At 29.5% G+C, this 21,826-nt stretch overlaps 5 protein-coding genes across 5 annotated transcripts; all 5 read left to right on the top strand.

Moving 5' to 3' along the window:
- The first annotated feature begins 1,069 nt into the window (after nt 1–1,069).
- LOC127115063 (sugar transport protein 10) lies at nt 1,070–3,117 on the top strand. The gene is made up of 3 exons (XM_051046729.1): nt 1,070–1,838; nt 1,940–2,563; nt 2,668–3,117. The coding sequence occupies exons 1-3, from the start codon at nt 1,380–1,382 to the stop codon at nt 3,115–3,117; spliced, it is 1,533 nt and encodes a 510-aa protein (XP_050902686.1). The 5' UTR covers nt 1,070–1,379.
- Nucleotides 3,118–5,045: 1,928 nt separating this feature from the next.
- Nucleotides 5,046–7,168, top strand: LOC127115062 (sugar transport protein 10). The gene is made up of 3 exons (XM_051046728.1): nt 5,046–5,814; nt 5,916–6,539; nt 6,644–7,168. The coding sequence occupies exons 1-3, from the start codon at nt 5,356–5,358 to the stop codon at nt 7,091–7,093; spliced, it is 1,533 nt and encodes a 510-aa protein (XP_050902685.1). The 5' UTR covers nt 5,046–5,355; the 3' UTR covers nt 7,094–7,168.
- Nucleotides 7,169–9,149: 1,981 nt separating this feature from the next.
- LOC127115061 (sugar transport protein 10) lies at nt 9,150–11,272 on the top strand. The gene is made up of 3 exons (XM_051046727.1): nt 9,150–9,918; nt 10,020–10,643; nt 10,748–11,272. The coding sequence occupies exons 1-3, from the start codon at nt 9,460–9,462 to the stop codon at nt 11,195–11,197; spliced, it is 1,533 nt and encodes a 510-aa protein (XP_050902684.1). The 5' UTR covers nt 9,150–9,459; the 3' UTR covers nt 11,198–11,272.
- Nucleotides 11,273–13,221: 1,949 nt separating this feature from the next.
- LOC127115059 (sugar transport protein 10) lies at nt 13,222–15,344 on the top strand. Its single transcript, XM_051046725.1, has 3 exons — nt 13,222–13,990; nt 14,092–14,715; nt 14,820–15,344. The coding sequence occupies exons 1-3, from the start codon at nt 13,532–13,534 to the stop codon at nt 15,267–15,269; spliced, it is 1,533 nt and encodes a 510-aa protein (XP_050902682.1). The 5' UTR covers nt 13,222–13,531; the 3' UTR covers nt 15,270–15,344.
- A 1,999-nt stretch (nt 15,345–17,343) lies between these two features.
- On the top strand, nt 17,344–19,416 carry LOC127115060 (sugar transport protein 10). The gene is made up of 3 exons (XM_051046726.1): nt 17,344–18,062; nt 18,164–18,787; nt 18,892–19,416. The coding sequence occupies exons 1-3, from the start codon at nt 17,604–17,606 to the stop codon at nt 19,339–19,341; spliced, it is 1,533 nt and encodes a 510-aa protein (XP_050902683.1). The 5' UTR covers nt 17,344–17,603; the 3' UTR covers nt 19,342–19,416.
- Nucleotides 19,417–21,826: the final 2,410 nt, after the last annotated feature.

The following is a 21,826-nucleotide window of genomic DNA, read 5'->3' as shown; positions in this document are numbered from 1 at the left end:
TATATATATATATATATATATATATATATATATATATATATATTAGATATATATATATATATAAGAGAGAGAGAGAGAGAGAGAGGAGAGAGAGAGAGAGAGAGAGAGAGAGAGAGAGAGAGAGAGAGAGAGAGAGAGAGAGAGAGAGAGAGAGAGAGAGACTGAGGGAGATAGATAGATAGATAGAGAGAGAGAGAGAATCAAATATGAGTGTCTTTGGGATAATTTTTAAGACCACCATTATTCGCACAGGCTTTTAGAATAACCTCATCAACCAACCAATTTGAATGCAACACCTGACATTTGTCCAGAACAGAACACATCACTTATTGATTGATTTTGCAATGCCTACGCTTATATATGTCACTTTTGTATGCAAAAAACAAAAAGCACGCATTACTTTGGTTATATTTGTCTATAAATATAACGACTCTACTTCAAGTATCAATAGGAAACGGGGAATGCAACCATAGTCATGAGTAGTAGTTCGTTGAGGGGGAAGATTTCCAAATCCAAACCTACTAAGCCAAAAATGTTTAGCCATGGTAAACACTAAAATAAAATAGTTTTTAAGAAAAATATATCTCAAAATTAGTTTTTAGAAAAATCATTTAAAAATAGTTCAAATTTCAAGTGATTTTTTTAAAATTTTAATATCTAAAAGTTATGAAGAACTATTCAAACCTATTTTTCATTAGAATATATTTTTTTTAAATGTAATACTATAAAATTATTTTTAAAAAAAGAAATAAATGGTCTCAAATAATAGTCGTATAAAAAATTTCAATATTAATTCCATGAAAATAATAATAACGTCAATTTATTTCTATTTTTTCATTTTGGGATGTTAAACGATTTATATATTTGATTATTAATTTAAACAAATAAAATTTAAAAAGTTTAAAATTTAAGATTTAATAAACCAATTCACAGTAAAATAATTTTAAAATTTTAATGATATTATTTTTGTAATAAAATGAGATTCAAATAAATTTTCAATTAGGTGTTCCACTATACTATAAATAGATTAATAGAGTGTCATTTAAGATTTATTTAACGATCTTTATCATATCATTAAGTTTGATAATTCAGTACAAGAATGATCTCTTATCTAAATCTTATAATAGTGTATTGACACCAAATCTAGCGAAATAATGCTCATAACTTAACAAATTACAAGGATGAAAGCGATTAAAAATGCTAAATTAATATGTATTGTTGAAAAAATTGTATGTTTGTTACAAATTCCTATTATCTTATTAGAAATTATTGACAGTATAAAATAATCATAAATTGTAACATCTAATATGTAGAGAAAAAATTGAGCTCCAGTCATCATCATAGAAATACCTAAATTTTAAGATACAAAAATTTAAACAATGGCGGGTGGAGTTTTAGTTGCTTCAACAAATGGAAGGCAATATGAGGGGAAGGTTACAATGTTTGTTTTGGTCACATGTTTGGTGGCGGCCATGGGGGGTCTTCTTTTTGGTTATGATCTTGGTATTACAGGAGGAGTGACTTCCATGGAACCATTCTTGATTAAATTCTTCCCTGGTGTTTACAAACAAATGAAAGATGAATCTGGACACGAGAGCCAGTATTGCAAATTTGATAATGAGCTCCTTACTTTGTTCACATCTTCCTTGTATCTTGCAGCTTTAATAGCTTCTTTCTTTGCGTCCATAACTACAAGAATGTTAGGACGCAAGGCCTCAATGTTTACAGGTGGCTTGTTTTTTCTTGTTGGTGCATTGCTCAATGGTTTTGCTGTCAATATTGAAATGCTTATCATTGGTCGCCTATTACTTGGTTTTGGTGTAGGATATTGTAATCAGGTAAAAATCACTATCATTTTTATGCTTTTATGTTTTTATGTATAAAGGATCAAGAATATAGCAAGTTTAATTGCATATCATGTTTTGTTACTCATAAACAGTCAGTTCCAGTGTATTTGTCTGAAATGGCTCCAGCAAAGATTAGAGGTGCACTCAACATGGGCTTCCAAATGATGATCACTATTGGAATCCTAGGGGCAAACATTATCAACTACTTTACTTCCAATCTCGAGAGTGGGTGGAGAATTTCTTTGGGTGTCGGAGCTGTCCCTGCAATTTTATTGTGTATAGGATCTTTTTTCTTAGGCGACACACCAAACTCTATGATTGAAAGAGGCCAAAAAGAAGGAGCTAAGAAAATGTTGCAAAATATTCGTGGCATAGATAATGTCGACGAGGAGTTCCAAGATCTAATTGATGCTAGTGAGGAAGCCAAAAAGGTGGAACATCCATGGAAGAATATTACACAATTGAGATACAGACCTCAACTAACATTTTGCTCTTTCATTCCATTCTTCCAACAACTCACAGGCATCAACGTGATCATGTTTTATGCGCCTGTCCTTTTCAAAACTTTGGGCTTTGGAAATGATGCTTCCCTCATGTCCTCAGTAATTACCGGAGGTGTCAATGTTGTTGCTACTTTGGTCTCCATCTTCACCGTGGACAAGTTTGGAAGAAAGATTTTGTTTCTTGAAGGTGGTGTCCAAATGTTTATTTGCCAGGTGACAAATTCAACTTAACTAATAATTAATTCTTTATATTAACCATTCAAATTAATCCATTTTACAAGCATAGATAATATAAATGTTATGATTATTGATCGTAGATTATTGTGGGAAGCATGATTGCTATAAAGTTTGGAGTTAGCGGTGAAGGCTCGTTTACACATGTTGAAGCCAATCTTCTTTTGTTTTTCATATGTGCGTATGTTGCGGCATATGCATGGTCTTGGGGTCCATTGGGATGGTTAGTTCCTAGTGAAATATGCTCCCTTGAGGTTCGCTCTGCAGGCCAAGCTACCAATGTTGCTGTGAACATGTTGTTCACCTTTGTTATTGCTCAAGTTTTTCTTACTATGCTTTGTCACTTGAAGTTTGGACTCTTCTTCTTTTTTGCTGGATTTGTGCTTATAATGACAATTTTCATTGTCATGTTTTTTCCCGAGACAAATAATGTCCCAATTGAAGAAATGAATAAAGTGTGGAAGTCTCATTGGTTTTGGACAAAGTTTGTTCCAGATGTTGTCGTTGATCATGACCACAAGGACGTTGCTTAATTTTGATATTAGAAAAAGCACGTGGCCTAGACCAATATATGTATAATATATTATTTTCCCTTAATTCTATTCGAGGTTGTTATGGGCATCTAGAAATTAGGTTTTTTTTTATAAAAAAAATATATGTATTCATTTAGGAGTAGTTTTTAATATATTATTACTCTAATATAATGTCCTTATAATTTTTTGATAAATTTGATTCTCCTCAATTTTATACTTTAAATATAAATTGTTTATTCAATAACAAAATATTTATATAAAATTAATTAAATAAATTTGGTGACTTTGTATCTAAGATGATAATACATATATTTTTTCTAATAGAATTCTTAATTGCATAACTAGTTGGGACATAACACCCTCTTGATCTTCAACTTATAACAATGGACGTAACTCTTTTTAATTAAGTAAAGCCATTACATAATAAAAAAAAAACAATAAAAAAAAGATGCAATTTGACAAACACAAAATAAAACTAAATAAAAAGAGGGACAAGAACCTAGTAATATAATTGAGAAAAATAAAATACAATCTCAAAGAAAATAATTGGCAAAACATAACCCATAATAACATATTTAATAATGAAAAGTCTTTAATCTTATGACTTTGTATTAATATAAGTAGACTACATAACTCTACGGATGGATGATTTAAGAAGTGGAGTAATAAAAAGTAAAATATTTGAAACTCATCCTCAATATAAAATTTAACAATACCTATATTTGTCATACCAATTAAAGAAGTACATGAAAAAAATAAAAATGATATCGATGATATGTGTATATTTTGAAAGCGTATATAAGAAAAAAGATGATAATGTTCATAGTTGGCGAGTATATTCAAAAGTTTACATAAGAAAATGGACATTTATCCCATTGAAGGTTAGCTAGGTATATATATATATATATATATATATATATATATATATATATATATATATAGAGAGAGAGAGAGAGAGAGAGAGAGAGAGAGAGAGAGAGAGAGAGAGAGAGAGAGAGAGAGAGAGAGAGAGAGAGAGAGAGAGAGAGAGATAGATAGAGAGAGAGAGAGAGAGAGAGAATCAAATATGAGTGTCTTTGGGATAATTTTTAAGACCACCATTATTCGCACAGGCTTTTAGAATAACCTCATCAACCAACCAATTTGAATGCAACACCTGACATTTGTCCAGAACAGAACACATCACTTATTGATTGATTTTGCAATGCCTACGCTTATATATGTCACTTTTGTATGCAAAAAACAAAAAGCACGCATTACTTTGGTTATATTTGTCTATAAATATAACGACTCTACTTCAAGTATCAATAGGAAACGGGGAATGCAACCATAGTCATGAGTAGTAGTTCGTTGAGGGGGAAGATTTCCAAATCCAAACCTACTAAGCCAAAAATGTTTAGCCATGGTAAACACTAAAATAAAATAGTTTTTAAGAAAAATATATCTCAAAATTAGTTTTTAGAAAAATCATTTAAAAATAGTTCAAATTTCAAGTGATTTTTTTAAAATTTTAATATCTAAAAGTTATGAAGAACTATTCAAACCTATTTTTCATTAGAATATATTTTTTTTAAATGTAATACTATAAAATTATTTTAAAAAAAGAAATAAATGGTCTCAAATAATAGTCGTATAAAAAATTTCAATATTAATTCCATGAAAATAATAATAACGTCAATTTATTTCTATTTTTTCATTTTGGGATGTTAAACGATTTATATATTTGATTATTAATTTAAACAAATAAAATTTAAAAAGTTTAAAATTTAAGATTTAATAAACCAATTCACAGTAAAATAATTTTAAAATTTTAATGATATTATTTTTGTAATAAAATGAGATTCAAATAAATTTTCAATTAGGTGTTCCACTATACTATAAATAGATTAATAGAGTGTCATTTAAGATTTATTTAACGATCTTTATCATATCATTAAGTTTGATAATTCAGTACAAGAATGATCTCTTATCTAAATCTTATAATAGTGTATTGACACCAAATCTAGCGAAATAATGCTCATAACTTAACAAATTACAAGGATGAAAGCGATTAAAAATGCTAAATTAATATGTATTGTTGAAAAAATTGTATGTTTGTTACAAATTCCTATTATCTTATTAGAAATTATTGACAGTATAAAATAATCATAAATTGTAACATCTAATATGTAGAGAAAAAATTGAGCTCCAGTCATCATCATAGAAATACCTAAATTTTAAGATACAAAAATTTAAACAATGGCGGGTGGAGTTTTAGTTGCTTCAACAAATGGAAGGCAATATGAGGGGAAGGTTACAATGTTTGTTTTGGTCACATGTTTGGTGGCGGCCATGGGGGGTCTTCTTTTTGGTTATGATCTTGGTATTACAGGAGGAGTGACTTCCATGGAACCATTCTTGATTAAATTCTTCCCTGGTGTTTACAAACAAATGAAAGATGAATCTGGACACGAGAGCCAGTATTGCAAATTTGATAATGAGCTCCTTACTTTGTTCACATCTTCCTTGTATCTTGCAGCTTTAATAGCTTCTTTCTTTGCGTCCATAACTACAAGAATGTTAGGACGCAAGGCCTCAATGTTTACAGGTGGCTTGTTTTTTCTTGTTGGTGCATTGCTCAATGGTTTTGCTGTCAATATTGAAATGCTTATCATTGGTCGCCTATTACTTGGTTTTGGTGTAGGATATTGTAATCAGGTAAAAATCACTATCATTTTTATGCTTTTATGTTTTTATGTATAAAGGATCAAGAATATAGCAAGTTTAATTGCATATCATGTTTTGTTACTCATAAACAGTCAGTTCCAGTGTATTTGTCTGAAATGGCTCCAGCAAAGATTAGAGGTGCACTCAACATGGGCTTCCAAATGATGATCACTATTGGAATCCTAGGGGCAAACATTATCAACTACTTTACTTCCAATCTCGAGAGTGGGTGGAGAATTTCTTTGGGTGTCGGAGCTGTCCCTGCAATTTTATTGTGTATAGGATCTTTTTTCTTAGGCGACACACCAAACTCTATGATTGAAAGAGGCCAAAAAGAAGGAGCTAAGAAAATGTTGCAAAATATTCGTGGCATAGATAATGTCGACGAGGAGTTCCAAGATCTAATTGATGCTAGTGAGGAAGCCAAAAAGGTGGAACATCCATGGAAGAATATTACACAATTGAGATACAGACCTCAACTAACATTTTGCTCTTTCATTCCATTCTTCCAACAACTCACAGGCATCAACGTGATCATGTTTTATGCGCCTGTCCTTTTCAAAACTTTGGGCTTTGGAAATGATGCTTCCCTCATGTCCTCAGTAATTACCGGAGGTGTCAATGTTGTTGCTACTTTGGTCTCCATCTTCACCGTGGACAAGTTTGGAAGAAAGATTTTGTTTCTTGAAGGTGGTGTCCAAATGTTTATTTGCCAGGTGACAAATTCAACTTAACTAATAATTAATTCTTTATATTAACCATTCAAATTAATCCATTTTACAAGCATAGATAATATAAATGTTATGATTATTGATCGTAGATTATTGTGGGAAGCATGATTGCTATAAAGTTTGGAGTTAGCGGTGAAGGCTCGTTTACACATGTTGAAGCCAATCTTCTTTTGTTTTTCATATGTGCGTATGTTGCGGCATATGCATGGTCTTGGGGTCCATTGGGATGGTTAGTTCCTAGTGAAATATGCTCCCTTGAGGTTCGCTCTGCAGGCCAAGCTACCAATGTTGCTGTGAACATGTTGTTCACCTTTGTTATTGCTCAAGTTTTTCTTACTATGCTTTGTCACTTGAAGTTTGGACTCTTCTTCTTTTTTGCTGGATTTGTGCTTATAATGACAATTTTCATTGTCATGTTTTTTCCCGAGACAAATAATGTCCCAATTGAAGAAATGAATAAAGTGTGGAAGTCTCATTGGTTTTGGACAAAGTTTGTTCCAGATGTTGTCGTTGATCATGACCACAAGGACGTTGCTTAATTTTGATATTAGAAAAAGCACGTGGCCTAGACCAATATATGTATAATATATTATTTTCCCTTAATTCTATTCGAGGTTGTTATGGGCATCTAGAAATTAGGTTTTTTTTATAAAAAAAAATATATGTATTCATTTAGGAGTAGTTTTTAATATATTATTACTCTAATATAATGTCCTTATAATTTTTTGATAAATTTGATTCTCCTCAATTTTATACTTTAAATATAAATTGTTTATTCAATAACAAAATATTTATATAAAATTAATTAAATAAATTTGGTGACTTTGTATCTAAGATGATAATACATATATTTTTTCTAATAGAATTCTTAATTGCATAACTAGTTGGGACATAACACCCTCTTGATCTTCAACTTATAACAATGGACGTAACTCTTTTTAATTAAGTAAAGCCATTACATAATAAAAAAAAACAATAAAAAAAAGATGCAATTTGACAAACACAAAATAAAACTAAATAAAAAGAGGGACAAGAACCTAGTAATATAATTGAGAAAAATAAAATACAATCTCAAAGAAAATAATTGGCAAAACATAACCCATAATAACATATTTAATAATGAAAAGTCTTTAATCTTATGACTTTGTATTAATATAAGTAGACTACATAACTCTACGGATGGATGATTTAAGAAGTGGAGTAATAAAAAGTAAAATATTTGAAACTCATCCTCAATATAAAATTTAACAATACCTATATTTGTCATACCAATTAAAGAAGTACATGAAAAAAATAAAAATGATATCGATGATATGTGTATATTTTGAAAGCGTATATAAGAAAAAAGATGATAATGTTCATAGTTGGCGAGTATATTCAAAAGTTTACATAAGAAAATGGACATTTATCCCATTGAAGGTTAGCTAGGTTGTATATATATATATATATATATATATATATATATATATATATATATATATATATATATATATATATATATATATATATATATATATATATATATATATATATATATATATATATATATATAGAGATAGAGAGAGAGAGAGAGAGAGAGAGAGAGAGAGAGAGAGAGAGAGAGAGAGAGAGAGAGAGAGAGAGAGAGAGAGAGAGAGAGAGAGAGAGAGAGAGAGAGAGAGAGAGAGAGAGAGAGAGAGAGATGAGATAGATAGATAGATAGATAGATAGAGAGAGAGAGAGAATCAAATATGAGTGTCTTTGGGATAATTTTTAAGACCACCATTATTCGCACAGGCTTTTAGAATAACCTCATCAACCAACCAATTTGAATGCAACACCTGACATTTGTCCAGAACAGAACACATCACTTATTGATTGATTTTGCAATGCCTACGCTTATATATGTCACTTTTGTATGCAAAAAACAAAAAGCACGCATTACTTTGGTTATATTTGTCTATAAATATAACGACTCTACTTCAAGTATCAATAGGAAACGGGGAATGCAACCATAGTCATGAGTAGTAGTTCGTTGAGGGGGAAGATTTCCAAATCCAAACCTACTAAGCCAAAAATGTTTAGCCATGGTAAACACTAAAATAAAATAGTTTTTAAGAAAAATATATCTCAAAATTAGTTTTTAGAAAAATCATTTAAAAATAGTTCAAATTTCAAGTGATTTTTTTAAAAATTTTAATATCTAAAAGTTATGAAGAACTATTCAAACCTATTTTTCATTAGAATATATTTTTTTTTAAATGTAATACTATAAAATTATTTTTAAAAAAAGAAATAAATGGTCTCAAATAATAGTCGTATAAAAAATTTCAATATTAATTCCATGAAAATAATAATAACGTCAATTTATTTCTATTTTTTCATTTTGGGATGTTAAACGATTTATATATTTGATTATTAATTTAAACAAATAAAATTTAAAAAGTTTAAAATTTAAGATTTAATAAACCAATTCACAGTAAAATAATTTTAAAATTTTAATGATATTATTTTTGTAATAAAATGAGATTCAAATAAATTTTCAATTAGGTGTTCCACTATACTATAAATAGATTAATAGAGTGTCATTTAAGATTTATTTAACGATCTTTATCATATCATTAAGTTTGATAATTCAGTACAAGAATGATCTCTTATCTAAATCTTATAATAGTGTATTGACACCAAATCTAGCGAAATAATGCTCATAACTTAACAAATTACAAGGATGAAAGCGATTAAAAATGCTAAATTAATATGTATTGTTGAAAAAATTGTATGTTTGTTACAAATTCCTATTATCTTATTAGAAATTATTGACAGTATAAAATAATCATAAATTGTAACATCTAATATGTAGAGAAAAAATTGAGCTCCAGTCATCATCATAGAAATACCTAAATTTTAAGATACAAAAATTTAAACAATGGCGGGTGGAGTTTTAGTTGCTTCAACAAATGGAAGGCAATATGAGGGGAAGGTTACAATGTTTGTTTTGGTCACATGTTTGGTGGCGGCCATGGGGGGTCTTCTTTTTGGTTATGATCTTGGTATTACAGGAGGAGTGACTTCCATGGAACCATTCTTGATTAAATTCTTCCCTGGTGTTTACAAACAAATGAAAGATGAATCTGGACACGAGAGCCAGTATTGCAAATTTGATAATGAGCTCCTTACTTTGTTCACATCTTCCTTGTATCTTGCAGCTTTAATAGCTTCTTTCTTTGCGTCCATAACTACAAGAATGTTAGGACGCAAGGCCTCAATGTTTACAGGTGGCTTGTTTTTTCTTGTTGGTGCATTGCTCAATGGTTTTGCTGTCAATATTGAAATGCTTATCATTGGTCGCCTATTACTTGGTTTTGGTGTAGGATATTGTAATCAGGTAAAAATCACTATCATTTTTATGCTTTTATGTTTTTATGTATAAAGGATCAAGAATATAGCAAGTTTAATTGCATATCATGTTTTGTTACTCATAAACAGTCAGTTCCAGTGTATTTGTCTGAAATGGCTCCAGCAAAGATTAGAGGTGCACTCAACATGGGCTTCCAAATGATGATCACTATTGGAATCCTAGGGGCAAACATTATCAACTACTTTACTTCCAATCTCGAGAGTGGGTGGAGAATTTCTTTGGGTGTCGGAGCTGTCCCTGCAATTTTATTGTGTATAGGATCTTTTTTCTTAGGCGACACACCAAACTCTATGATTGAAAGAGGCCAAAAAGAAGGAGCTAAGAAAATGTTGCAAAATATTCGTGGCATAGATAATGTCGACGAGGAGTTCCAAGATCTAATTGATGCTAGTGAGGAAGCCAAAAAGGTGGAACATCCATGGAAGAATATTACACAATTGAGATACAGACCTCAACTAACATTTTGCTCTTTCATTCCATTCTTCCAACAACTCACAGGCATCAACGTGATCATGTTTTATGCGCCTGTCCTTTTCAAAACTTTGGGCTTTGGAAATGATGCTTCCCTCATGTCCTCAGTAATTACCGGAGGTGTCAATGTTGTTGCTACTTTGGTCTCCATCTTCACCGTGGACAAGTTTGGAAGAAAGATTTTGTTTCTTGAAGGTGGTGTCCAAATGTTTATTTGCCAGGTGACAAATTCAACTTAACTAATAATTAATTCTTTATATTAACCATTCAAATTAATCCATTTTACAAGCATAGATAATATAAATGTTATGATTATTGATCGTAGATTATTGTGGGAAGCATGATTGCTATAAAGTTTGGAGTTAGCGGTGAAGGCTCGTTTACACATGTTGAAGCCAATCTTCTTTTGTTTTTCATATGTGCGTATGTTGCGGCATATGCATGGTCTTGGGGTCCATTGGGATGGTTAGTTCCTAGTGAAATATGCTCCCTTGAGGTTCGCTCTGCAGGCCAAGCTACCAATGTTGCTGTGAACATGTTGTTCACCTTTGTTATTGCTCAAGTTTTTCTTACTATGCTTTGTCACTTGAAGTTTGGACTCTTCTTCTTTTTTGCTGGATTTGTGCTTATAATGACAATTTTCATTGTCATGTTTTTTCCCGAGACAAATAATGTCCCAATTGAAGAAATGAATAAAGTGTGGAAGTCTCATTGGTTTTGGACAAAGTTTGTTCCAGATGTTGTCGTTGATCATGACCACAAGGACGTTGCTTAATTTTGATATTAGAAAAAGCACGTGGCCTAGACCAATATATGTATAATATATTATTTTCCCTTAATTCTATTCGAGGTTGTTATGGGCATCTAGAAATTAGGTTTTTTTTATAAAAAAAAATATATGTATTCATTTAGGAGTAGTTTTTAATATATTATTACTCTAATATAATGTCCTTATAATTTTTTGATAAATTTGATTCTCCTCAATTTTATACTTTAAATATAAATTGTTTATTCAATAACAAAATATTTATATAAAATTAATTAAATAAATTTGGTGACTTTGTATCTAAGATGATAATACATATATTTTTTCTAATAGAATTCTTAATTGCATAACTAGTTGGGACATAACACCCTCTTGATCTTCAACTTATAACAATGGACGTAACTCTTTTTAATTAAGTAAAGCCATTACATAATAAAAAAAAACAATAAAAAAAAGATGCAATTTGACAAACACAAAATAAAACTAAATAAAAAGAGGGACAAGAACCTAGTAATATAATTGAGAAAAATAAAATACAATCTCAAAGAAAATAATTGGCAAAACATAACCCATAATAACATATTTAATAATGAAAAGTCTTTAATCTTATGACTTTGTATTAATATAAGTAGACTACATAACTCTACGGATGGATGATTTAAGAAGTGGAGTAATAAAAAGTAAAATATTTGAAACTCATCCTCAATATAAAATTTAACAATACCTATATTTGTCATACCAATTAAAGAAGTACATGAAAAAAATAAAAATGATATCGATGATATGTGTATATTTTGAAAGCGTATATAAGAAAAAAGATGATAATGTTCATAGTTGGCGAGTATATTCAAAAGTTTACATAAGAAAATGGACATTTATCCCATTGAAGGTTAGCTAGGATGTATATATATATATATATATATATATATATATATATATATATATATATATATATATATATATATATATATATATATATATATATATATATATATATATATATATATATATATAGAGAGAGAGAGAGAGAGAGAGAGAGAGAGAGAGAGAGAGAGAGAGAGAGAGAGAGAGAGAGAGAGAGAGAGAGAGAGAGAGAGAGAGAGAGAGAGAGAGAGAGAGAGACTGAGGGAGATAGATAGATAGATAGATAGAGAGAGAGAGAGAATCAAATATGAGTGTCTTTGGGATAATTTTTAAGACCACCATTATTCGCACAGGCTTTTAGAATAACCTCATCAACCAACCAATTTGAATGCAACACCTGACATTTGTCCAGAACAGAACACATCACTTATTGATTGATTTTGCAATGCCTACGCTTATATATGTCACTTTTGTATGCAAAAAACAAAAAGCACGCATTACTTTGGTTATATTTGTCTATAAATATAACGACTCTACTTCAAGTATCAATAGAAACGGGGAATGCAACCATAGTCATGAGTAGTAGTTCGTTGAGGGGGAAGATTTCCAAATCCAAACCTACTAAGCCAAAAATGTTTAGCCATGGTAAACACTAAAATAAAATAGTTTTTAAGAAAAATATATCTCAAAATTAGTTTTTAGAAAAATCATTTAAAAATAGTTCAAATTTCAAGTGATTTTTTTAAAAATTTTAATATCTAAAAGTTATGAAGAACTATTCAAACCTATTTTTCATTAGAATATTTTTTTTTAAATGTAATACTATAAAATTATTTTTAAAAAAAGAAATAAATGGTCTCAAATAATAGTCGTATAAAAAATTTCAATATTAATTCCATGAAAATAATAATAACGTCAATTTATTTCTATTTTTTCATTTTGGGATGTTAAACGATTTATATATTTGATTATTAATTTAAACAAATAAAATTTAAAAAGTTTAAAATTTAAGATTTAATAAACCAATTCACAGTAAAATAATTTTAAAATTTTAATGATATTATTTTTGTAATAAAATGAGATTCAAATAAATTTTCAATTAGGTGTTCCACTATACTATAAATAGATTAATAGAGTGTCATTTAAGATTTATTTAACGATCTTTATCATATCATTAAGTTTGATAATTCAGTACAAGAATGATCTCTTATCTAAATCTTATAATAGTGTATTGACACCAAATCTAGCGAAATAATGCTCATAACTTAACAAATTACAAGGATGAAAGCGATTAAAAATGCTAAATTAATATGTATTGTTGAAAAAATTGTATGTTTGTTACAAATTCCTATTATCTTATTAGAAATTATTGACAGTATAAAATAATCATAAATTGTAACATCTAATATGTAGAGAAAAAATTGAGCTCCAGTCATCATCATAGAAATACCTAAATTTTAAGATACAAAAATTTAAACAATGGCGGGTGGAGTTTTAGTTGCTTCAACAAATGGAAGGCAATATGAGGGGAAGGTTACAATGTTTGTTTTGGTCACATGTTTGGTGGCGGCCATGGGGGGTCTTCTTTTTGGTTATGATCTTGGTATTACAGGAGGAGTGACTTCCATGGAACCATTCTTGATTAAATTCTTCCCTGGTGTTTACAAACAAATGAAAGATGAATCTGGACACGAGAGCCAGTATTGCAAATTTGATAATGAGCTCCTTACTTTGTTCACATCTTCCTTGTATCTTGCAGCTTTAATAGCTTCTTTCTTTGCGTCCATAACTACAAGAATGTTAGGACGCAAGGCCTCAATGTTTACAGGTGGCTTGTTTTTTCTTGTTGGTGCATTGCTCAATGGTTTTGCTGTCAATATTGAAATGCTTATCATTGGTCGCCTATTACTTGGTTTTGGTGTAGGATATTGTAATCAGGTAAAAATCACTATCATTTTTATGCTTTTATGTTTTTATGTATAAAGGATCAAGAATATAGCAAGTTTAATTGCATATCATGTTTTGTTACTCATAAACAGTCAGTTCCAGTGTATTTGTCTGAAATGGCTCCAGCAAAGATTAGAGGTGCACTCAACATGGGCTTCCAAATGATGATCACTATTGGAATCCTAGGGGCAAACATTATCAACTACTTTACTTCCAATCTCGAGAGTGGGTGGAGAATTTCTTTGGGTGTCGGAGCTGTCCCTGCAATTTTATTGTGTATAGGATCTTTTTTCTTAGGCGACACACCAAACTCTATGATTGAAAGAGGCCAAAAAGAAGGAGCTAAGAAAATGTTGCAAAATATTCGTGGCATAGATAATGTCGACGAGGAGTTCCAAGATCTAATTGATGCTAGTGAGGAAGCCAAAAAGGTGGAACATCCATGGAAGAATATTACACAATTGAGATACAGACCTCAACTAACATTTTGCTCTTTCATTCCATTCTTCCAACAACTCACAGGCATCAACGTGATCATGTTTTATGCGCCTGTCCTTTTCAAAACTTTGGGCTTTGGAAATGATGCTTCCCTCATGTCCTCAGTAATTACCGGAGGTGTCAATGTTGTTGCTACTTTGGTCTCCATCTTCACCGTGGACAAGTTTGGAAGAAAGATTTTGTTTCTTGAAGGTGGTGTCCAAATGTTTATTTGCCAGGTGACAAATTCAACTTAACTAATAATTAATTCTTTATATTAACCATTCAAATTAATCCATTTTACAAGCATAGATAATATAAATGTTATGATTATTGATCGTAGATTATTGTGGGAAGCATGATTGCTATAAAGTTTGGAGTTAGCGGTGAAGGCTCGTTTACACATGTTGAAGCCAATCTTCTTTTGTTTTTCATATGTGCGTATGTTGCGGCATATGCATGGTCTTGGGGTCCATTGGGATGGTTAGTTCCTAGTGAAATATGCTCCCTTGAGGTTCGCTCTGCAGGCCAAGCTACCAATGTTGCTGTGAACATGTTGTTCACCTTTGTTATTGCTCAAGTTTTTCTTACTATGCTTTGTCACTTGAAGTTTGGACTCTTCTTCTTTTTTGCTGGATTTGTGCTTATAATGACAATTTTCATTGTCATGTTTTTTCCCGAGACAAATAATGTCCCAATTGAAGAAATGAATAAAGTGTGGAAGTCTCATTGGTTTTGGACAAAGTTTGTTCCAGATGTTGTCGTTGATCATGACCACAAGGACGTTGCTTAATTTTGATATTAGAAAAAGCACGTGGCCTAGACCAATATATGTATAATATATTATTTTCCCTTAATTCTATTCGAGGTTGTTATGGGCATCTAGAAATTAGGTTTTTTTTATAAAAAAAAATATATGTATTCATTTAGGAGTAGTTTTTAATATATTATTACTCTAATATAATGTCCTTATAATTTTTTGATAAATTTGATTCTCCTCAATTTTATACTTTAAATATAAATTGTTTATTCAATAACAAAATATTTATATAAAATTAATTAAATAAATTTGGTGACTTTGTATCTAAGATGATAATACATATATTTTTTCTAATAGAATTCTTAATTGCATAACTAGTTGGGACATAACACCCTCTTGATCTTCAACTTATAACAATGGACGTAACTCTTTTTAATTAAGTAAAGCCATTACATAATAAAAAAAAAACAATAAAAAAAAGATGCAATTTGACAAACACAAAATAAAACTAAATAAAAAGAGGGACAAGAACCTAGTAATATAATTGAGAAAAATAAAATACAATCTCAAAGAAAATAATTGGCAAAACATAACCCATAATAACATATTTAATAATGAAAAGTCTTTAATCTTATGACTTTGTATTAATATAAGTAGACTACATAACTCTACGGATGGATGATTTAAGAAGTGGAGTAATAAAAAGTAAAATATTTGAAACTCATCCTCAATATAAAATTTAACAATACCTATATTTGTCATACCAATTAAAGAAGTACATGAAAAAAATAAAAATGATATCGATGATATGTGTATATTTTGAAAGCGTATATAAGAAAAAAGATGATAATGTTCATAGTTGGCGAGTATATTCAAAAGTTTACATAAGAAAATGGACATTTATCCCATTGAAGGTTAGCTAGGTTGTATATATATATATATATATATATATATATATATATATATATATATATATATATATATATATATATATATATATATATATATTATATATATATATATATATATATATATTATATATATAGATAGAGAGAGAGAGAGAGAGAGAGAGAGAGAGAGAGAGAGAGAGAGAGAGAGAGAGAGAGAGAGAGAGAGAGAAAGAGAGAGAAGAGAGAGAGAGACTGAGAGAGATAGATAGATAGATAGATAGAGAGAGAGAGAGAGAATCAAATATGAGTGTCTTTGGGATAATTTTTAAGACCACCATTATTCGCACAGGCTTTTAGAATAACCTCATCAACCAACCAATTTGAATGCAACACCTGACATTTGTCCAGAACAGAACACATCACTTATTGATTGATTTTGCAATGCCTACGCTTATATATGTCACTTTTGTATGCAAAAAACAAAAAGCACGCATTACTTTGGTTATATTTGTCTATAAATATAACGACTCTACTTCAAGTATCAATAAGAATCGGGGAATGCAACCATAGTCATGAGTAGTAGTTCGTTGAGGGGGAAGATTTCCAAATCCAAACCTACGAAGCCAAAAATGTTTAGCCATGGTAAACACTAAAATAAAATAGTTTTTAAGAAAAATATATCTCAAAATTAGTTTTTAGGAAAATCATTTAAAAATAGTTCAAATTTCAAGTGATTTTTTTTAAAATTTTAATATCTAAAAGTTATGAAGAACTATTCAAACCTATTTTTCATTAGAATATTTTTTTTTTAAATGTAATACTATAAAATTATTTTTAAAAAAAGAAATAAATGGTCTCAAATAATAGTCGTATAAAAAATTTCAATATTAATTCCATGAAAATAATAATAACGTCAATTTATTTCTATTTTTTCATTTTGGGATGTTAAACGATTTATATATTTGATTATTAATTTAAACAAATAAAATTTAAAAAGTTTAAAATTTAAGATTTAATAAACCAATTCACAGTAAAATAATTTTAAAATTTTAATGATATTATTTTTGTAATAAAATGAGATTCAAATAAATTTTCAATTAGGTGTTCCACTATACTATAAATAGATTAATAGAGTGTCATTTAAGATTTATTTAACGATCTTTATCATATCATTAAGTTTGATAATTCAGTACAAGAATGATCTCTTATCTAAATCTTATAATAGTGTATTGACACCAAATCTAGCGAAATAATGCTCATAACTTAACAAATTACAAGGATGAAAGCGATTAAAAATGCTAAATTAATATGTATTGTTGAAAAAATTGTATGTTTGTTACAAATTCCTATTATCTTATTAGAAATTATTGACAGTATAAAATAATCATAAATTGTAACATCTAATATGTAGAGAAAAAATTGAGCTCCAGTCATCATCATAGAAATACCTAAATTTTAAGATACAAAAATTTAAACAATGGCGGGTGGAGTTTTAGTTGCTTCAACAAATGGAAGGCAATATGAGGGGAAGGTTACAATGTTTGTTTTGGTCACATGTTTGGTGGCGGCCATGGGGGGTCTTCTTTTTGGTTATGATCTTGGTATTACAGGAGGAGTGACTTCCATGGAACCATTCTTGATTAAATTCTTCCCTGGTGTTTACAAACAAATGAAAGATGAATCTGGACACGAGAGCCAGTATTGCAAATTTGATAATGAGCTCCTTACTTTGTTCACATCTTCCTTGTATCTTGCAGCTTTAATAGCTTCTTTCTTTGCGTCCATAACTACAAGAATGTTAGGACGCAAGGCCTCAATGTTTACAGGTGGCTTGTTTTTTCTTGTTGGTGCATTGCTCAATGGTTTTGCTGTCAATATTGAAATGCTTATCATTGGTCGCCTATTACTTGGTTTTGGTGTAGGATATTGTAATCAGGTAAAAATCACTATCATTTTTATGCTTTTATGTTTTTATGTATAAAGGATCAAGAATATAGCAAGTTTAATTGCATATCATGTTTTGTTACTCATAAACAGTCAGTTCCAGTGTATTTGTCTGAAATGGCTCCAGCAAAGATTAGAGGTGCACTCAACATGGGCTTCCAAATGATGATCACTATTGGAATCCTAGGGGCAAACATTATCAACTACTTTACTTCCAATCTCGAGAGTGGGTGGAGAATTTCTTTGGGTGTCGGAGCTGTCCCTGCAATTTTATTGTGTATAGGATCTTTTTTCTTAGGCGACACACCAAACTCTATGATTGAAAGAGGCCAAAAAGAAGGAGCTAAGAAAATGTTGCAAAATATTCGTGGCATAGATAATGTCGACGAGGAGTTCCAAGATCTAATTGATGCTAGTGAGGAAGCCAAAAAGGTGGAACATCCATGGAAGAATATTACACAATTGAGATACAGACCTCAACTAACATTTTGCTCTTTCATTCCATTCTTCCAACAACTCACAGGCATCAACGTGATCATGTTTTATGCGCCTGTCCTTTTCAAAACTTTGGGCTTTGGAAATGATGCTTCCCTCATGTCCTCAGTAATTACCGGAGGTGTCAATGTTGTTGCTACTTTGGTCTCCATCTTCACCGTGGACAAGTTTGGAAGAAAGATTTTGTTTCTTGAAGGTGGTGTCCAAATGTTTATTTGCCAGGTGACAAATTCAACTTAACTAATAATTAATTCTTTATATTAACCATTCAAATTAATCCATTTTACAAGCATAGATAATATAAATGTTATGATTATTGATCGTAGATTATTGTGGGAAGCATGATTGCTATAAAGTTTGGAGTTAGCGGTGAAGGCTCGTTTACACATGTTGAAGCCAATCTTCTTTTGTTTTTCATATGTGCGTATGTTGCGGCATATGCATGGTCTTGGGGTCCATTGGGATGGTTAGTTCCTAGTGAAATATGCTCCCTTGAGGTTCGCTCTGCAGGCCAAGCTACCAATGTTGCTGTGAACATGTTGTTCACCTTTGTTATTGCTCAAGTTTTTCTTACTATGCTTTGTCACTTGAAGTTTGGACTCTTCTTCTTTTTTGCTGGATTTGTGCTTATAATGACAATTTTCATTGTCATGTTTTTTCCCGAGACAAATAATGTCCCAATTGAAGAAATGAATAAAGTGTGGAAGTCTCATTGGTTTTGGACAAAGTTTGTTCCAGATGTTGTCGTTGATCATGACCACAAGGACGTTGCTTAATTTTGATATTAGAAAAAGCACGTGGCCTAGACCAATATATGTATAATATATTATTTTCCCTTAATTCTATTCGAGGTTGTTATGGGCATCTAGAAATTAGGTTTTTTTTATAAAAAAAAATATATGTATTCATTTAGGAGTAGTTTTTAATATATTATTACTCTAATATAATGTCCTTATAATTTTTTGATAAATTTGATTCTCCTCAATTTTATACTTTAAATATAAATTGTTTATTCAATAACAAAATATTTATATAAAATTAATTAAATAAATTTGGTGACTTTGTATCTAAGATGATAATACATATATTTTTTCTAATAGAATTCTTAATTGCATAACTAGTTGGGACATAACACCCTCTTGATCTTCAACTTATAACAATGGACGTAACTCTTTTTAATTAAGTAAAGCCATTACATAATAAAAAAAAACAATAAAAAAGATGCAATTTGACAAACACAAAATAAAACTAAATAAAAAGAGGGACAAGAACCTAGTAATATAATTGAGAAAAATAAAATACAATCTCAAAGAAAATAATTGGCAAAACATAACCCATAATAACATATTTAATAATGAAAAGTCTTTAATCTTATGACTTTGTATTAATATAAGTAGACTACATAACTCTACGGATGGATGATTTAAGAAGTGGAGTAATAAAAAGTAAAATATTTGAAACTCATCCTCAATATAAAATTTAACAATACCTATATTTGTCATACCAATTAAAGAAGTACATGAAAAAAATAAAATGATATCGATGATATGTGTATATTTTGAAAGCGTATATAAGAAAAAGATGATAATGTTCATAGTTGGCGAGTATATTCAAAGTTTACATAAGAAAATGGACATTTATCCCATTGAAGGTTAGCTAGGTTGTATATATATATATATATATATATATATATATATATATATATATATATATATATATATATATATATATATATCTATATATATGGAGAATATATGATATTCGTAATACTAATAGATAATAAAATATAGATATAGGACGAAGAGATGTATATATCTACTATCTCTCTATCTAAGGTATAGATATCTATGGCTATGATATATATATATATATATATTATATATATATATATATATATATATAGATATATATATATATATATATATATATATATATATCTATATATATATAATATATATATCGATTATATTATATATATATAATATCTAGAGGAGAGAGAGAGCTAGAGAGAGAGAGAGAGAGCGAGAGGCGGTGAGAGAGAGAGAGAGAGAGAGAGAGAGAGAGAGAGAGAGAGAGAGAGAGAGAGAGAGAGAGAGAGAAGAGAGAGAGAGAGAGAGAGAGAGAGAAGAGAGAGAGAGAGAGAGACTGATAGATAGATAGATAGAGAGATAGAGAGAGAGAGAGAATCAAATATGAGTGTCTTTGGGATAATTTTAAGACCACCATTATTCGCACAGGCTTTTAGAATAACCTCATCAACCAACCAATTTGAATGCAACACCTGACATTTGTCCAGAACAGAACACATCACTTATTGATTGATTTTGCAATGCCTACGCTTATATATGTCACTTTTGTATGCAAAAAACAAAAAGCACGCATTACTTTGGTTATATTTGTCTATAAATATAACGACTCTACTTCAAGTATCAATAGGAAACGGGGAATGCAACCATAGTCATGAGTAGTAGTTCGTTGAGGGGGAAGATTTCCAAATCCAAACCTACTAAGCCAAAAATGTTTAGCCATGGTAAACACTAAAATAAAATAGTTTTTAAGAAAAATATATCTCAAAATTAGTTTTTAGAAAAATCATTTAAAAATAGTTCAAATTTCAAGTGATTTTTTTAAAATTTTAATATCTAAAAGTTATGAAGAACTATTCAAACCTATTTTTCATTAGAATATATTTTTTTTTAAATGTAATACTATAAATTATTTTTAAAAAAAAAAAAAATGGTCTCAAATAATAGTCGTATAAAAAATTTCAATATTAATTCCATGAAAATAATAATAACGTCAATTTATTTCTATTTTTTTTCATTTTGGGATGTTAAACGATTTATATATTTGATTATTAATTTAAACAAATAAATTTAAAAAGTTTAAAATTTAAGATTTAATAAACCAATTCACAGTAAAATAATTTTAAAATTTTAATGATATTATTTTTGTAATAAAATGAGATTCAAATAAATTTTCAATTAGGTGTTCCACTATACTATAAATAGATTAATAGAGTGTCATTTAAGATTTATTTAACGATCTTTATCATATCATTAAGTTTGATAATTCAGTACAAGAATGATCTCTTATCTAAATCTTATAATAGTGTATTGACACCAAATCTAGCGAAATAATGCTCATAACTTAACAAATTACAAGGATGAAAGCGATTAAAAATGCTAAATTAATATGTATTGTTGAAAAAATTGTATGTTTGTTACAATTCCTATTATCTTATTAGAAATTATTGACAGT

Source organism: Lathyrus oleraceus, unplaced genomic scaffold (genome assembly GCF_024323335.1).
Source record: "Lathyrus oleraceus cultivar Zhongwan6 unplaced genomic scaffold, CAAS_Psat_ZW6_1.0 chrUn0953, whole genome shotgun sequence".
NCBI classification, from domain to species: domain Eukaryota; kingdom Viridiplantae; phylum Streptophyta; class Magnoliopsida; order Fabales; family Fabaceae; genus Lathyrus; species Lathyrus oleraceus.
Note: the sequence above shows the minus strand (reverse complement) of the source record. Positions and strands in the feature narration are given on the sequence as shown.

Coding starts and splice junctions, on each gene's coding strand:
- LOC127115063 (XM_051046729.1), top strand. CDS start 1,380: ATGGCGGGTGGAGTTTTAGTTGCTTCAACAAATGGAAGGCAATATGAG. Junction 1,839..1,939: donor GTGTAGGATATTGTAATCAG/GTAAAAATCACT, acceptor ACTCATAAACAG/TCAGTTCCAGTGTATTTGTC. Junction 2,564..2,667: donor TCCAAATGTTTATTTGCCAG/GTGACAAATTCA, acceptor TATTGATCGTAG/ATTATTGTGGGAAGCATGAT.
- LOC127115062 (XM_051046728.1), top strand. CDS start 5,356: ATGGCGGGTGGAGTTTTAGTTGCTTCAACAAATGGAAGGCAATATGAG. Junction 5,815..5,915: donor GTGTAGGATATTGTAATCAG/GTAAAAATCACT, acceptor ACTCATAAACAG/TCAGTTCCAGTGTATTTGTC. Junction 6,540..6,643: donor TCCAAATGTTTATTTGCCAG/GTGACAAATTCA, acceptor TATTGATCGTAG/ATTATTGTGGGAAGCATGAT.
- LOC127115061 (XM_051046727.1), top strand. CDS start 9,460: ATGGCGGGTGGAGTTTTAGTTGCTTCAACAAATGGAAGGCAATATGAG. Junction 9,919..10,019: donor GTGTAGGATATTGTAATCAG/GTAAAAATCACT, acceptor ACTCATAAACAG/TCAGTTCCAGTGTATTTGTC. Junction 10,644..10,747: donor TCCAAATGTTTATTTGCCAG/GTGACAAATTCA, acceptor TATTGATCGTAG/ATTATTGTGGGAAGCATGAT.
- LOC127115059 (XM_051046725.1), top strand. CDS start 13,532: ATGGCGGGTGGAGTTTTAGTTGCTTCAACAAATGGAAGGCAATATGAG. Junction 13,991..14,091: donor GTGTAGGATATTGTAATCAG/GTAAAAATCACT, acceptor ACTCATAAACAG/TCAGTTCCAGTGTATTTGTC. Junction 14,716..14,819: donor TCCAAATGTTTATTTGCCAG/GTGACAAATTCA, acceptor TATTGATCGTAG/ATTATTGTGGGAAGCATGAT.
- LOC127115060 (XM_051046726.1), top strand. CDS start 17,604: ATGGCGGGTGGAGTTTTAGTTGCTTCAACAAATGGAAGGCAATATGAG. Junction 18,063..18,163: donor GTGTAGGATATTGTAATCAG/GTAAAAATCACT, acceptor ACTCATAAACAG/TCAGTTCCAGTGTATTTGTC. Junction 18,788..18,891: donor TCCAAATGTTTATTTGCCAG/GTGACAAATTCA, acceptor TATTGATCGTAG/ATTATTGTGGGAAGCATGAT.